Genomic DNA, 18,844 nt, shown 5'->3' with positions numbered 1-18,844 from the left:
TGCTAACACGTCTCCGCGAGGGAGAGACCAAACCCCAAGGATTCCATGACGGAAATGCCATGGGGTTAAACCCATATCCCGGAGGATAGGGGAAAGGTCCCGCGGGCTGGGAGTGACCCCAGAACTGGCCAAACTGGCCTGCCTGAGACTGGGGCTGGCCAACTTGCCCAAAGGGCGAAGGTGGACCGCCACTCCCTCCAGGTGGAAACCCGGACATGTACGGGCTAAGCCCGTAACTGCCGGGATGCTGCCGCAACCCAAAACCATCCGCAGGCTGGTAAGGGCGGCCCAAGGATGGTTGCCCGCAGGCACCCGTATACCCTAAGCCAGGGGAAAACGGAGGCCGGAAACCGGCCCCCTGTCCAGCAAACCCAACCCCTGGGGGGAAACCCCCCAGGTTCCCAGAAGAATGAAACTCGGGACCGGACCTAATAGGACCGGGTCCGGGTAACTGACCGGGAGGGTATGCCTGACCAGCATTGATGCCGGGATTAGTGAGCTGCGCGTCACTAATCCCGGTAGACACAGACAATCCCGAAAGAAAGTCTGTTGTCACACCAGGACCTGAACCCGAAAGAACAGGCCCGGCACCAAGACTGTCCCCAACGACAGCACCACCTGGAATGCCGGGATCACTGACAGAGTCAGTGACCGGCGGCCGGTAGTCCCTACCCGAAGGCAAGCGCGAAAGCTTACGGGCGTTCCCGGCCAATTCGACCCTTGGCTGTGCCAAGCCAGGGTCAGGCTGCCCCTCCCCTACTCCAGGGAGTTCCTGGACAGGAAGGGCCACCCCCTGCTCACGAGAGGGACTTGCCGAAGCAAGACCCCCCGAGACAGGAACAGAGACAGTACCACCAGACCCCAGAGAGCTGGTGGCACGACCCCTACCTCTCTGCTTCCCTCGCTTACCGGAAGAAACAGACGAATCTGTCTTACGGTAAGTTGAGGGTAGCTTTGGAACAATGAAGTCCTTGCCCTGAGATTTTGACTGTGAACAAAGTTCACAAGGCGAAACCTCACTGCAAGGACGACACCTGGGACAGGCATCATGAGGGTCCCGTTCCACAAAGAAATGGGAACACCCATGAGCACTACCTCGTCGCTGTCCCGACCGAGACATACCCTCCAAAGCGAACGTAAACAAAACATTTACAAGCAGATAAAACGGGAAAATAAGGATAAATACGATAGTACAAAGTACGCAACGTAGAAAGAATTTCACCCGTAATATAATTCAGAAAACGGTTAAAATAAATAACGTTTGCCGAAACAAACAACCGTCACCGAAATAAACAGAGGTCGGAAATTAACCCACGATAATGGCGGACCGTGGCACACCACCGGCACACGTGGAGTAAAATATCCGGCCGTAAAAGGCACAAAAATAATTTTCAACAACAATTAGCTATATCAATAAGGGAAGATGGGTAAAAGGCACACAAACTGCGCAAAAATATGAGTTGACACTCAAACCAAACCGACAAAACAAAGTTTTAAATTGGAGCAAGCTCCGTGCGTCAGCATGCAGCAGGCGCCATAAAAGGAAGAGGAAGGGAGATCACTCCGTGGCTCTGTCATCGAGATAGAGGTTACGTCACGGTAGGGAGTTAGTGATATTTGAATCTTTTGTGCTTGGGCTACAAAGATGGGTGTAGGTATTGTATATGCATACTAAAGTTATGGTAATTATTACTGAAATGAAATGCATTTTTCATGTTTTATGCTTTAAAAATGTACTAAACAGAAAATATAATGTCGTCTTCAGTAATAACAAAACTATTTTAATATTGTGGCTAATAATTTTATATTTTTTTACGAGTGAGCAATTAAATTTCCTCTATATATTCCGGATAGACTAAGTTAAAATCGTGTTGGTTTTGTATCATACACTCCTACAGTAGTAGATTTATAAAATGATACCGTAAAGTAAATGTTGAATATTTATTTGATGATTTGCTTATATTATTTTTCAAATCGTACGTTCCACTTATATATGAAAAATTAAAAAAAAAATACATAGAATAAACAAGTACATGCCCGGCAACAATAGCAAATCGTGTTCCAAACAATATGTATAAGCAACTTTCCATCATGATGAATGATTAAGCCATACATGTATATCTTCAAATAGATGCATCAGTTTGGAAAATTATCAAAGTTTTACTTCATACACAAACAATAAATTGTCTTGAAACGTTGCGACACGTTTAATAGTACATTGTTTGAATAAGGTAACATTTTGATATATGAAGCGATATAGTTTGGTTTTAAAGGGTTAAGCATCATATTAACAGCTAAGGCCATTGACAAGTGTTCCTTCATGAGTGCAATGTTTACGTGCATAGGAATTGAGGCAGTATGTTCCTGCTTTTGCCTCCATACGACACTGTTAATCTAATGCCGACTTTAGATTGATATCTTACTAAAATACGCAGTATTCCAATCGGTCACAATTTACTGACAACGGAAGAAAACGTAAAAAAGCACTGCACGAATTCAAAGATGAAATTAGATATACGTTTACATATCACAATTTTACATTTGTATTAATCATTACAGTATTCTAGCTTAATGTGTGTACAAAGTTAAGGCAAAACACTTAATGACCGATATATGTTTCTTGTACTTTTTTAAAACAAAGAAAAAGGAAATTAATTCTGCCAGTTTGGCATTGGGTGTCGGTTGACTGTAATAATAAATGCCACATTTTAAAACTTTTTATGATTCAATACTAATCAACATGTGTTTGATCTTCATCGTCATGGATAAAATGACCTTTCCATTTCAAATAGGATAAGCTTTCATCTTTAAAGACGACCATCAAATACTTGTTACTTGATAAAACTGATATTTTTCACACTGTGAGATTTCATGTTGCCGTAGCAAATTTAAGTTGCCCAAGGTCAAGACGTAATCCATATATTTAATTCGATTTGAATACTGTGTATATTCATAACGGCATATTTAATTCTTCTTGACACAAATTTTACAACTATATTAAATAATTTATTTTTTTTTCTCCAAGGAATTTTTTTTTTTTTTTTTTCTGTAGAAACATGAAAATATTAAGCCAGCCTAATTAAATGTATATTACCTAGCAATAAATGTATCCATGTGTCATGAGAGGAGTGGAAATAAAATGTATGTATGTAAATAATGAATTCAATGTATTCAAATATCAAAAGTATGCTGGAAGCCATGGAGAGAGCTTATACAGGCAAAGCCTGTTGCTCAATCCTTTTGTTTAATCAATAAAATATATTTGAAATGAAAGTGACAAATATCAAAAGTGATATTTTCACAGTGTGAAAATATCACTTTTTGATATTGACCTATCATACATGTAACGGTATCTTTTATTCGCTGCATTCAAAGGCAACGTTTTTTGTTCAGATTCAAATGAAGCGACGGTAGAATAAGTGGTTGTTATGGTAAATGTTTGGTACACACACTTAAGTATTTACATAAATATACAATTGATAACCTTATTTATGAGCAGTAATACCAGAAAACAGCAGAAAACGTCGGAATTGCGTTGAGTATCCCATTCAAAATGGCGCACAGCCTTGTTGTCAAGTGTGACGTTATTAGGATATGGCGCTAATTATTACGATCCTGATTTCTGCCCTTTTTTAATGCATTACATTTTTCATGTTTTATGATTAAAAATGGAAATAAATAGAATGTAATGGTGTCTTCAGTAATAACAAATATATTTCACTAGTGGGGCTAATATTTTGATATTTTTTACTCCTGCTGCGCACTCGAGTAAAATATCAAAATATTAGCCACACTCGTGAAATATATTTGTTATTACTGACGACACCATCAAATATCCTCTATTTATTGCTTGATACAACAACTTGTAATAAGATCTTATCTTTTACATTTCCAGCACGAAAACGCAGAGAAGGTAAGACAATTTAAAACTTAAATTGTTCCAGGTATACCCCGTTTTACAATATTTCATACACAAATTGACCGTAACAATAATCCCGGTATGTGAACAATATCACCTGATTCCAGGTGGCGGTTTATTTCATTTTAAATATAGTTTAAAACATCCTTGAAGTATCACAACATGTCTATAAGAAGATTAACTGGTTGAATTATCACATATGTAATACAATCTTTTCCTCGAACTTAAATTCCAATCAACTGATACTACTAATTTATTTCGTATCACACATCGAATTAATTTTAGTTTTATAATAGAACTGCAATGGCGATTAAATACGGGTCAGCTGAAATAGATTACCGTCTCATTTTCATATAAGAAACAATGTAAAATGATATACATAAGTTGCTGTAAGAGACAATTTTTGATTACATAATTTTGGAAATAATTAATGAAACATAGAGACAAAGCGCGGAGAAAACAGCGATACAGTTAAGCCTATACGTATCTAGGACGAGTTCAAACCAAATATTGTTGTATTCAAAATTGATGAATCGTCCTGAATATATTTATATACACATTGACGAGTACATTTTGAGGAGCGGCCCCAATAAGAGAAATAGCGGTAAAACCTTTAAAATCTTTCTTCTACCATAGGGATTAAGGGATTTTATCCTTATTTAGTCTCGAACATCCTTAGGCCAAGGACACTCGATTTTGTATAAACGGTGGGTGTGCCCTCCTGGGGGCAGAGGAGCGGAGCCAGCAAGGGAAATAGAGGTAAAACTTTTAAAATCCTTCTTCTACCATAGGGATTAAAGGATTTCATCCCAATTTGGTCTGAAGCATCCTTAGTCCAAGGGCACTTTATTTTGTGCAAATGGTAGGTGTTGCCCCCAGGGCAGAGGGGCGGGGCCAAAAAGGAAAAATAATTGTTAAACCTTTGAAATCCTTCTTCTATCATGGGAATTTCGGGATTTTATCCAAATGTTGTCTCCATCAATTGTCTAGTAGTGCCTGTTACTATTAGGGTTTATAATTTAAAACAAGATGGCCACCAACCCGCCATCTTAGATTTTTACATTTGAAGTTTGTTCTTACTATATCACCAGACATACTGGATGTAACTTTCTGCGAGTTCATACATTGTAAGTACATACATTACATGTAACTTCAATGGAGTACTATATCTTTACCTCATATCAAGTACTTTAACCATATCCAGGTGAGCGATACAGGCCCTCTGGGCCTCTTGTTTAATTACCTCAAGCGATATTTTGATTTACCTAAAGCATCGTTTACTTAAAAAACATTCCTTGTACAAAAAGAAACAAGATACAAGAGATACAAGATACAAGGTTAGGATGAACTATACCGGTATTATCGGGGATGAAATCGTGAGAATCAATGTGTTCCCGATTGACGATATCATTTTTGAGTTCAGAGTTAAATTTGTCCAGCAGATTGCTAACCTTCTCATGAGAATTAACTATGCCTCTCTCATTTGTTTTCGTTTTTTGATGGTGTTCACTCTTCTAAATTTGTATTTTCAAATTTTAACTACCTTTTCCTTCCTGTCTTTCATATTTTGTCCCACTCATGTCGATTTGAGTTAGGATTTTGAATTCTTCCCTCTACAGCATTTTATTATTTCTGGGGGGGGGGGGGGTTCCTCGGTTACCAGGGTCATATGTAGACGAGTGTCTAAGGTGGCACCGACTGAACAGAACGTAGATAGGAAAGCAAGGGAGAGTGGACGATAAGTTATCCACATCCACCTAGTGGAAGTTACAGAAGAACAAATTCTGATTCTGAATTTGCAAGTTATCCACCTCATAAGATACACAATCCTGACATCTAATAGGCTAAGCCTGTTGCGCTATTCTCATTAAATCTCTTAGATTTAATAAGTTGTTTTGAAATGAAATGTAATGGCATATAGCATGTCCATTATTGACTCCTACAATATATACTGAAAGGATCACACGGAAGAAACAACCCCAATTCCACAGGATGTCCATCATTAGTTGCCTCTTACGACGACATGCAGTGTGATTCAGAAGTCATATTTCCCCCCTAACCGGCGGCAGCCATATATGCAGCCTTGCAAGATAAATTTGCCCGTGGTATAACATTGAAATACATAGAGAACCGCATGTATACACCAAATACAATATTGTATCTAAACTTTCCTAATGTACCGTGCGAAAGAAAGCGGATCATCAGTGATTTTGTGTTATATTTTACAGTAACAACCACTGCCATTTGTAAAACATCTTGTACAAAAAAGGAAGTTTGCCTTTACCAATGCACAGGTAAGTCATTGCTATAACTTTATCTTAAAAGAATGTTTTGTTGCAAACTATGATGATTTTTTTTTTTTTAATCACCAAAAAACATATAACTCCGTGTTATTTCGAATTAGTTTGTATGAATAAAAAATAAATCTAACTAGTAATTCATTACAACTTTACAAACTAATAAAATTCTACCGCATCAAATATATCCATTTGTTTATTTTAAAACGTTGCGATAAAAACGAAGGTCAGAACTTTTCTTTAACGAAATGGTGTGCCTGGTATTTAGTCTGCTGTAAAATCTAGTACGTTATAAAGACATTTCAAAATCAATTTTATTACAAGCTTAAAACGTTACATACTACAGATCCATGTTGGCGAAAACATACTTACCAACAAATAAATTATCATAATGATCAAGATAATAAACAATATATGTAAACCATCACGAGTGAGAAGATGAACGGACGTTTTGATGTTAATTGATATTTCAACATCAATACTATAATATTCTCAACAGAAACATATTCAAAAGTAAATAATTCAACAGCAACAAATTCACAAGGAAAGTAACAACAGCAAAACCAGTTAAAACCTGTAAACATAAATATTAACATAGAGGTGTGAAAGATAATAAAAAGAAACTTGTGAAGCGTTAGGAATCAGTTTTTAGGTCACCTGAGCTTTGCTCAAGTCACCTATTCTGATCGCTTTCCGTATGTCGTCGTCCGTCTTGCGTAAAATAATTTACATTTTCAACTTCTTCTCACGAACCGGTGCATGGAATCCTTTTAAACTTGGTCAGAATCATCCTTGGTAGATGAGGCTAAAAAATTGTAAAATTGGGATTCCTACCCTTACTCTAGGGGCAGGACCCCAAACGGAAAAATTTACTAATATTTCAAAATCTTCTTCAAACTCAGAGCATCCTCGATGTCAAGGAGTTACGCTCACTTTCGCTCTCTACACCCCTGGAATATGTCACAGCAAAAGTGAAGGCTCAGTGAGCGCCACCGTGTTGATAAGACAAGGAGACTAGTTCGATCATATGATATACATCAGAAAAATATCGCGGTCACGTAACGGTAAAAATTGACAGGCTTTAACGTCGGGCGTCACTCCTTTGTAATCTTTAAAAGACAGGCGCATGTATCAGCCTAGCGATTGGTCAGTTATCTTACCTGAGACCAATCAAACAGCTTTCTTCGTGCCTTCAATTTTGCTATGATATATTCCAGCGGTGTAGAGAGCGAAAGTGAGCGTAACCCCTGGATATCGAGGATGGATCCAAAGTACTACTACAGTCAATTTCTCTGTATGGCTGGAGAGATCATCAGGTGTTTTGTTTAAATTTTAAATGTCAGAACCCACCGGCCAACCGTTCTCCCTTGAGTAGGGGTTAACGTTAAATATACAGTAATATATATATAGGGAAGTAACTCTTTTGGGTCCCTTTTGTCAATTTGCAGTAGGAAATTATTCTTAAATGGTGCGGATCATCCTTGGAGGAAGATGTTATGAAAGTGTGAAATTGGGATTTCCGCCAACACCACAGGGGCCAGGGCGGGGCCCCAAATTAAAATTAACCAACTTTTCAAAAGTCTCCTTCTCCAGATTCAGATAAACTACAATTACTTTCTGTGCATGGATGGAAATATCATCAGGGGCTTTATTGAAATTATATTCAGTATCCCTAAGCCATCCGTACTTCATAGGGGAGGGCGTACACGTTACTATAGTTTATAAAGGGAAATAACACTTTTGGGTATATTTTGTCAATTCTCAGTAGTAAATTATTCTTACTTGGCCAGAATCATCTTTTGTAGAAGAGGGTATTTCAATGTAAAATTGGAATTCCTGCCCCATCACCGGGGGCTAGGGTGCATTTTCTAAATTCCAAAACTTGGTTGGAATAATTGTTATTAGATGGCAATTAGACAGTATGAACAAATATTATCCGTCCTTGCCCCGGGAGCTGGAGGGGTGGGCCAAAAAGGGGGAAATGGCTGATATTTTAAAAAAATCTGTGCACTCAGATGTAGATGAAATTGCCCTTAGGTGCATTATATACATTGTTCGTTATATTTCCCTTTCGTTAGCTGTTCTCCTTTGTTTATTTAGCGAAATGACACTTCTAACTATTTATTGTCCATTTAGAGCAAAACATAAATAAACTTGGTTGGAATAGTCATAATGAAATTGAAATTAAAAAGTATCAGAAATTAAGATCGTGGCCTATCCCAGGGGTTTGCCAAAGAGGAAAATAAGCTAAATAACAATAGATATAATATTTCTAAATAGCAAAATGATTTATTTCAATAATTTTTACAAGTATTGTATTTCACTTTGTTTACATGTTGATTTTCACATCACATCTCAACAATGAAATTGAGCTACCTATACTTATAATATAACTGAAGTGACCGCTAAGGCCCTTGGGCCTCTTGTTAAAGATATTTCTTCAATATGCAAATATCCTTTTCCATCAAAAGCTATGAAAATGTTTAATGTTGTCCATTTTGTTTTGAGAAAGTTAGTGTAATTTTGACGTATAAAAGAAATACTAAATTTAGTTGTTAGGTCTATTTAGTGGATAAATAAAAGTAACACGAAAGAAAGTTCAGATTAGTGTCATGGTGATATTTTATGATGGAAATATAGGACTTTAAATGCCAAGGACTAAACAGTCCTAAGTCTCATTATCATTTCCTAACATAACGACTGATTATCTTAAATACAGATACATGTATCAGATTCAACAATTATATGATGGTCAAAATGTTTCTCTTAATAAAAAAAGTTTATCCGAAACGTCATCTTAAATTTATTGATGTATCTTTCATACATAATTTGACTTGGTGACTTGGATTTCATTTCGAACCGTTTATAATTATAAAACGTAAGTAAATACACTGTATGGCTCCATCGATTTCATTGTGATCTCGTACATTTTAACACCTTAGTATGCATACGCTTTACTGATCATTTTGCATGAAGAATGCTACACAGTATCTTTTGTACGAAGGTTATCAAAACATGATACACCAATTATATAAACAGTAATTTACTATATAAAAATATGTTTTCAAAACTTTATAGGTGCATAGCATGCATTCATTTAATTATTTTTTAGGTACACTTTCTTTATATTGATATAACAACGAAGTTCAACACATTGTTTTGCAACCATTTCGCTTATATGTAAAACAGATATGCTGAATTACCCTCAGATGAAAATACAGGCTTATAAAACTATGTTAAATCGACCATTCGTTGAAATACGATCCTTTTAAAGGAGCCTGTTGGCTGCGGCCAGCGCGCATTATTTTATTTGGTTGCAAAGCTGTGTCATTCAAATAGATCATAAATGCCATACAAAAGAGTTCAATGCTTAAGTAAATAACAACAACGACATGGTTCCAAAGTATGATAATCATACAATCATGTTAAGCACTAATGTTAATCGCACTGTATCTTGAAAAATATTACTTTATTCGCGCAAAGATGTAAAATCATTATTGTACAAAAACTACGGCAATTCAGCAAGGAAAATAATCATGTCGCCATATAAAAATTCCTTCACAATTATACTATGTTACTTGATAAGTAAACTTGTATGTTTTCCAATAAAGGTTGTATGATTTATTTTCAAATACCCCGCGATAAGGATGGGGTTTGGTAACTTTAAGGTCTGAAAGCATCGTCAAGCGTAATCTAAAGGAAAATATGTACATTAAACAGGAATTCATTGAATAGTTCAATCGCCAAAAAATGATAGATCAGTAAAAAGTATATCGCAAACTTAAATGCCTTCAATTAAGAATAAAAACATGAAACATTTATTGAAATTATGCGAATTAGAGAAGAATGTAATGGCTAAACCTATGAACAGGCGTCATTTGTCCCTTTTGTCTCGATTACTATTTGCTTGTCTATAAGTCTAAGTCTTCAGATATTTAAAAAGGATGTAATATTACATGGAGGCACTTGTTAGCTTTGTTTTAAGAGGAGGATAAGGAAGGGGGATTAGGACCAACAAACTAGTTTTAGTGTATTTTATCTTACGTTTCATAAAGTTGTAAATTTGTAACGTTATATTGTGTTTTCATAGGAGCATTACCCTTTTCTTCGTACATTAGGGTCACTTTTTTGTTTTTTAATTTTGTTGATATCATGGTTAATCTTCATCTACGCGTTCATTCGATGTGTTGAAAGACACAAGGAAATAAAGAATCTGAATCTGAATCATAGGTCCACGGAGTACCATGTACCATATCTATTACATATATCTCGGAACAGTGTTGGCATGCTATTTCCCCTTATTTGCGCTTTGTGTACCACTGGTACAAATATATACTGTAACAAAGGATGTATACAATGTGTTTAATATTTATAGGACAAAAGAGCACACCACTCAAGTCAGGTAAGACTTCATTGTAAAATGTTGGTGTTAATTGTTATTTAATGTTATAATAATAACATATGAATGAGAATGTTACATTTAATTTAACGAATTAAAAAATAATGAGTGCTGTCACACCAGAGATTTGATAACGTCAATACTCTTATATCATTGATTGTATTCCGTCAGAATTGTGTTACCTAGACATTAGTTGTAATCGACTGTGATGGTTGCATACATTTAAAACAAATATGTCACTCGTGTCAGAAATCACATGTTATATGTATATAGTTTGATCGTTCTATTACTATTTCTGAAGTACACCTCTTAGCAAAAAAGCACTTTTGCAATCGCGCTATCCTTGACGTAAACGCTGCGCGGTAGTCTCCCCCTGGTATACTGGCGAGACACCAACAGATTAAAATTCCCAGATCACTCCTAGGCGCGTGTCGTTTCCCAAAGAGCATATGCTTAAGTAAAAGAAACAGGAAGAATTCACAGGCATTTAGATCTGGTTAATAGTGTTGGTGATCCATATGTAGCTACCTCTCATGATTTGCTTGCATTGGCGTGAGTTAGCTTAATGGTATCTAACCTTTGGATTGGAAGCTAATACATGCATACTAGTTTGACAAGCTTGAGGGTTTTGGCTCTTTTAAACTTGGCAGTGCTAGTTTGTCCTTCCTAGCACAGACCCACAGGCCCACTAGACGTGAAAAAAGGATACAAAACCTCCTTGCCACTTCAGATACGTTTTGCAATCACTGGCTTTTCTGGATTTCTCGACAAAGCATTGCTCGTTATTAATACGCCTATTGGGTTCAAATTAATGTACCCAGGTCATTTTCCTTTACGTTGATGCTTAAAAAACTGGCCTGCCTTGCCATATACCTATTTGATGTCAATTCTACCATTCCTGAGTTTGTTCACCCCCTTGAAAACTCTCCCTGTATCTGTTTTTGTGGTATCTGTAAAGCACACTTAACTTTGATATGGGAGCGTATTTCAGATTTAGTCATGACCTTCAGTTTAGCATTGCATGTAGCCACGGGTCACGAGTGGATACTATTCAACAATAAATAAATTGTTTTATTCCTGTCGTATGATGTCGAAATTTAACAAGTGCATTGTACGCTTAATGTTTTTACAATCTGCTTAGTTGCTTAACTATTTTATTGCCAACCTGGAGCTATTTGGTGACATAACGTATTTAATGGCAGTCGTTTATGTATGTAATGACGTCAGTATTGTCGAACCTTGGCTATTTAAAAATAAAAATAAAAATAAAGTTCGATGGATGCATGTCACTTAAAAATCCCACAAAAATATAAAGCCAGTTCAGATAAAGATATTGGTTTGAGTTCTTTATGCAAACTACATCTTAATCAATAATCAAATTATCTAAATGATGCATGATATAACAGCGGGTTGTGTCAAACAAGGAAAGAAAAAAACTTATTTAAGGGAAAAGGGCAACATATTTATCTTATTCTGTCTGATGCATAGTTTTCTTTTTCTAGGCACCGGATCCATCCAACTCGCATTGTCTCCCCTAATACTGATGTGTGGGATCCTAGCTAAGCTGTTTCTGAGTGTATGAATAGTGAATTGCCAACCTAAAATGTGTCATCCTGATAAATGTACGAGAGGCATCACCTATTGGACACAATGACGGATGACATCGTATAACATTTCTTTACATTACGCTTGATTATTATGGAATTGGTTTCAGCGTTATCTAACACCGAAGATAATGTACTCATTTTAAGTATCCAAATATGAAGGTATCACGCTGTTTATAATTTTGAGCAATCGCCAAATATATTTCTATTCATCGCGTTCCAAGAAAACAACAACGTTACTTAACAACAAATTATAAATACATTTAGATTTTTTTAACAAGATTTAGAGATTCATAAAGATATGATATTTTTTTTATTTCTTTGTGAATCTCATCGTCTTGGTAATGGCTTTGTGTGATGTTTTATTAAATGTTCCTAATGACTGCTTGATTAACTTAAAACTAATTGAATCATATATAGCTAATAAATAATGTCGCATGTGTTGAATCACGTTGCTGTATGTGATGAGCTGCGATTCCATATAATTTTAATATGTATCCATTATATTTACATAACTACCTTGATAACTTATTTATTATTTCTGTGATGTTTGAATATATATTTTAAGATAACAGTTATAAATAAATATTAATTTGAAAATAAGTGTATGTTTTGCTTTTCAATTTATCATGACAACGATTCATCAAATTACTAAATCAAACTGTCTTGAATAAGCCTCATACAAATAAGCCATTTGAATAACATATTATAATCTTCTTAACGTAAATATCAGAGATGTTATACCCTGAATGAGACAAGTAGAATTGTTTTAATTGAATTTTAATAATTGCCCAATATTTGTATAACGCTTTTATTTAAATCAAGAATATAAGGCGAAGGCACTAAGCATTCCAGTAATTACGGATATTCATAGATATAGTTTACACAGTCAGAAGGGTGAGGAAGCAGTCTTACCGAGGCTCATCATAACATGTTGACCACGTTACTCCCTCGGTATCAGTGACACATAGCAGATATTATAATCCACTCTATGCAGTTTAGATTTATCAACAAGGGTCACGTTTCTAGCTTAAGACCACATAGAAAAGTTTGCCAAGTACTTAAATTTTAAGACAAACGGTGTGTAACCTACCAACTGTTCTGTGCAGCTAAGCGCCACAAAGACGATAACTAAATACTATTTTAACATCACAGTAAATATTAATCTCCATATTGTATATGTTAATAATTCAAAGTTTGTATCAACACCAGTAAACACCACGCTTGTATGTATCAATATTTGATTGTGACTAAAAGGATAAGAATCCGCTCGTTGCATGTTGTATATCGATATTTCAATTACCGGCCTGATCGTACGTATAGGAGCTAAACAATGTACTTAAAGGTCTAAATTTCGCTTGGACAGAAAGGATTGTTTGGATTTAAATGTTAGTACAATGAAATCGATCGAAGTGGCGTTTGCAAGGCTTGCACTTCGTCACTAAGTAGCGATACACAGTAACCCTGTCCTCTTTCTACAATAGATTGATATCTGTTAAATAGTGTTTTAAGAAAGTACAAACATATATAAGATTCTGACCAACTATAGTTTTTCGACATCACTAAGACAACGGCATCGAACTATTGATACAGTATTAACTATGTAATTAATGTTAAAACGTTTATGATAATCAACAAACACGATATCATAAGGATGAAAAGAAAAGAAGGAAAGGGATAAATGTCGAAATCTTGTTTCTACCACAATACACTGTGTTGTTCCACTCTCAGAATATTGTTTCTGTCTGAGATTGTGGTAGAAACAGATCACACGATTCATGGTTGTTAAGTATGGTACTTATTTCACTCTCGTTAGTTAACACCAGGTTTAGAGATGTGATTCTTGTAAACATACATTACAATTTAATTATGTCTTTTATGAAATTTGTAAAATTACAAAACACGAACACACACTAATAATCATATATATTATGATTCTTCCTCGCAATTTATGTATAAAATGAAAGTTTTAGATTTTGTCAATCCTACAAAAAAATATCTAATTAGGATGGCAAATATTGGGAAATATACCATGAATAGTAAAAACAGATTGACCTCTTCTGTTTTGATGGATCGTTAAGAATGCAATAATACTGAACTTTGTACACTGATTTTACGTCCGCTATTACGGACTTGCGGCCGTTCAGTACACAAGAACAGATAGGAAAGGGACATAGAATGTAGAGAAGGGGAGAGGGTAGAGGTAAACAGATAGGAGTCGTCTGTCCTATAGGTCCTACACGGGGGAAATTATATTTTTTCAAGACGACTCATGCACCGAAAAATGGTAACATGCCGTTTATCCGGAGTGCATCAAGATGTCGGACGCGGTATCAGAGAGTAGGGGAGATGACACCCCATGAAGACACTGAAACCAGGCAAATCGGTTTAACCCTAGCTAAGATGAATTTGATTAAATCTAACTTTTGAAGTCAGTCTAAAATTCTAATAAATATACCTAACCCTTATTATAAGTTTAAAATATCATTACCTCTAAAATATCTTTAACCTCGCCTACTTTTCTTCGATGATACTCAGGGGGGTCTTTTCAGCTCCCCGGGGTATCCTTGGACCATAGTTTATTGTGTGTATTATTTGGTATGAGGCATGGTATTCAGCAGTAGAGCCCTACCGGTCCTCCTGGATCCGGCGCCCTAGGTGTGGGCCCCGAGTCTCCACTGACCGATACCAGCATTGGGTATTTAGTTATGTTTTATGTGTGTAGTTAATTACTTTGGGTTTTTTTTTAAATGAAGATCAAATGATGTGTGATTCTTTGATAATCCAATGAGACTTAGAGTTGGTTGGTTGAAACTACGCTAATTTTAAGACATTATATACATATTAAACATTAGTAAACATAAATATAGCAGCAGGTATACCATCAGGTCCCACCCCTACCCCCGCGGGGGGACGCAACCTATATATGTTATTTACGTAAACATATATCTGCGTGGTTAAGTCACATTCTGATTTTTTATTTAAAAATTAATTCTCCTCTGATAAGACGCCAAGTCGCTGTGAGATGGGAGACAATGATATTGATCTTTGTACATGAGAGTTATAAATCTATATGATCTTAATTTGACATAAACTAGTACTCTTCCAAATTTTGAAATTTTGAAATTAATCGGTTTTAAACCCCGCCCCTCTGTTACAACATTTGTTTCGGATATTTTTTGAATCCCTAACATCGATGAGTCATAGAAGGACGAATCAGCTGTACGATGTATGACGAATAAGCTGTATGATGTAGGACGAATAAGCTGTATGATGTAGAACGAATATGCTGTATGATGTAGAACGAATCAGCTGTATGATGTAGGACGAATAAGCTGTATGATGTAGAACGAATCAGCTGTATGATGTAATTTTGTGGACAAATGTATTAATTGAACTTTGCTTTATGTATCTATGAGTCATGTTACATGCACATCTTTTTCCAAATTCCATTCCTTGCTTTAAGTAAAAATTACAACATTACAATATGAGACCGCAAAGTCTATAAAGATCGTAGCTTTTGATCATCTCTGATATTTACTGATCAGCAGAAGATAACATAATCATTATTTAAAGTCGTCAAATCGAGAAATGGCAATAAAACACAAGCACCAAAGACATTTTAAGACCGACATAAAAATTGGAGGAGACCGAGGCAATTTCGGCCCATTTTTATTTAAGCTCAGGCCCAAACTCTCCGGGGTTTTATTTGATCTTTCGTGTAGATGTCCAATAAACTATACTGCTAAGATCCCCCAATTGTAAATATTAGCTCAAGACCAACAACATCAGGGGTTGCCGAACGTTCCCGGTCTCCCGTATGCAGAATGTTTGTATCAAAGATGATTGGTAAAATGTATTCACAATGCTATTTTGAACCACTGACGCCCACATTGAGAACTCAACCCTCTGCGTGCTTCCGTCAGAGCACAACAAGAATGATTGAATAAAAACTGTTAGGTAGTTACTATCACATAAAGTTCATGTTATATATTTGACGATATATCCATGTAAATGTATAAAGATATACATTTAAAAATATATCGATTACAAAGTCTAAATTCCTGTTTCTGGATCCCGAGTGGTGATGTATATATAAATTATGTAAAGACTATAGTAAGACATTACAAATGTTAATTATTTCGTTCATATTTCCAATTGCTATCAAAAGCTTATGAAATTGTAGCTGTGAAAAAAAGGTTAACGTATCATAATGCAGGCTCTTTTTGAAGAAAGCTCCCGGTAGAGATATTAACATAAGCTGGTTGATGACAAAAGAAAAGCTTGTCCTGAAGCACCGGTATTTTTATCAATGTGCATACACTAAAAATAAAAAGGGAATTATTGTCATCCTTATAATACGGGAATGCATTCTAGTTTATGTATATTTATATCGACATTTTTTATGAATGTGCTAATGTATTTATGATTGGATACGCCAATTCCATAGTACATGTAATAGTCTTAAAAATGTTTTGATGATTTGGTATTAAGAAAGAGTAGATACCAGCCGTCAATCTCGATCCAAACTGTCGTTATAGGAGCACGCACGTTCAGTGAGAAGTAATAAATCGATAGTTTTGTTGCAAATACAATGCCCCTTACTAGTACTAAGTACCATTGATATGCCCTTTACTAGTATTTAGTACCATTGATATGCCCTTTACTAGTAGTTAGTACCATTGATATGTTTTATGAATATTCATTATATAAATAGGATTAACATAACGAATATGATTTTGGACCGATTCCTCGGGCCCTTTAAAGAGAGGAACTATGTTATTATACGTTTCAGTTTGTCATTGTCCTGAAAGGTTTTCCGCCAATTGTCATTACATTGGCACATCGTTTTCTGAGATGTCGATAACAGTTTAAAGAATACATGATGCTTAATTATGACAAACAAAGTGCGATCACTAATGATCGCAAGAGACATTAAATCAGATAATCTTATGTAAAGATGTAAGTAGTAGGTGTAAGGAACTACAGGCCGGTGTTGTTATCAAATCAGTAGTATAACAAGTAAATAATTTAAAACCAAGGTGGTATTTTTTTATTTTTTTTCTTCTTCTTCTGTTTGGTGTCGAATTAACAGTAAGTGCCATGATTTATTGCGTATTGCCTGTGGACTTTATAACATTGAAAAATACCCACTGCGGATATCTGATGGAGCCGGCAATATGACAAAACGTATTCTGTTTTTTGGAACAGGATGTACTTAATCCACCTTCTTTTACATTTCCATAAAATAAATGTATGTTTTCAACTGAGTTATTGTAGATATTTTTTGCATGATTTACATAAATATATGTGGTATCTTAAAATAAAAAGCAAGAAATTGATTTCATGATCCTTTCCAGTTTCAAAAATATGAAAAAACAGTACTAGTGGGTCTCCGGGCAATTCTACTCCACATTTAGACCCCATGTATCTTTAGATATTTGGTAAAATTACATTGTTTTTTTACCAGTCTTTCATTTTCTTGAAGTAAAATAGATTTCCATGACCTAGGAATTGCAAAACACCATAATACTCTATGAAATCTATACAGTAGTTATATCACATTTCTCTCATAAATAATTATTTTCTAAGAGAGTTTTTATTAAGAAAACATCTTTTTCAAACCAATGTTTGTACATAAAAAAAATCTATCGATATTAAGATAGTTGTAAATATGTAAATAGCTGAAGGACTACATGACTTTTACGGACTACCTTCGTATACAACACCACCTGCCTATATTAATCCATACGTTCTCTGACGTCATTTCACACTCTGTTAATCCCTCATTACTCAATCAGCTAATGTAGACTTCCTAAAGTTCATCCCTGATTCTTTGTATAGCTGAATTTGCATTGACAACTATCACTGTACATTTTCCAACTCAAAGTCGCTCTTACGAAAATTTGAGAAATATTTATTAATTGTTACATGTAGAAGCGAAAGACCATGATCTAACCCAAATTCGTCCGAACGGTGAAAAGACCGGCAATTTGTTATAATATATCAACAATTTCTAGTTTTTTTGTTTTGTTTTCATTATAAATTATTATTTTCAAACTTTGTTATGGTCAATACTAATCAACATGTGTTTAACGTTCATGATTATGTTTAAAGTGGCATTGCCATTTCAAACAGGGTATAATTTCAACTCCAAAGAAGAACAGCATATACCAGTTTCAGTGTAACGGAAAACGTTTGTCGAGAAAGTCACATTGTTGTCTATTACTTTGTATATAGGTTGCAAGAATGTTTTTTAAATAATGATATACAATCTATTTTGCTTGATTTCAGGGTCTGTAATAAAGATCAAATATTTTATATATTCCAGCTCTTGGTCGAAAACGCAGAGCACTGCAAGGTAAAACATTTTATAATTAATAATATATCAAGCGAACAACATTTAAAAACGTTTCCTACACAAATCGACTTTTATGTTATTGCTGCTACATGTACCCCTTTATCTTTATTGCAAACTAGAATTGTTTTATCAAATTACAAAAAATTGCTTCTGACAAAATTAAAGTCTCAAAGCATACATTCCTAGAATAATATTGAATTGGTGAAGGATCCCTGTCCCACTGCACTGTCGTTATTCCCATAAAGAGTAACCTCGGTGACTCGG

The 18,844-nt window shown here is 35.4% G+C and overlaps 1 protein-coding gene across 2 annotated transcripts in view; it reads left to right on the top strand.

The window, feature by feature from the left end:
- Positions 1–12,759, top strand: part of LOC110459751 — a 19,642-nt gene extending 6,883 nt beyond the window's left edge. For both annotated transcript variants that reach the window (XM_021512166.1, XM_021512165.1), the window contains exons 4-7: positions 3,896–3,913; positions 6,148–6,213; positions 10,592–10,618; positions 12,118–12,759. In XM_021512166.1, coding sequence (XP_021367841.1) covers positions 3,896–3,913; positions 6,148–6,213; positions 10,592–10,618; positions 12,118–12,197 — 191 coding nt within the window. In that variant the 3' untranslated portion in view covers positions 12,198–12,759. The remainder of the gene's footprint in view (positions 1–3,895; positions 3,914–6,147; positions 6,214–10,591; positions 10,619–12,117) is intronic.
- Positions 12,760–18,844: the final 6,085 nt, after the last annotated feature.

The sequence above is a fragment of the Mizuhopecten yessoensis genome, unplaced genomic scaffold (genome assembly GCF_002113885.1).
Source record: "Mizuhopecten yessoensis strain PY_sf001 unplaced genomic scaffold, ASM211388v2 scaffold10203, whole genome shotgun sequence".
NCBI lineage: Eukaryota > Metazoa > Mollusca > Bivalvia > Pectinida > Pectinidae > Mizuhopecten > Mizuhopecten yessoensis.
The sequence above is the reverse complement of the archived record's forward strand: the minus strand, read 5'-3'. Positions and strand labels throughout refer to the sequence as shown.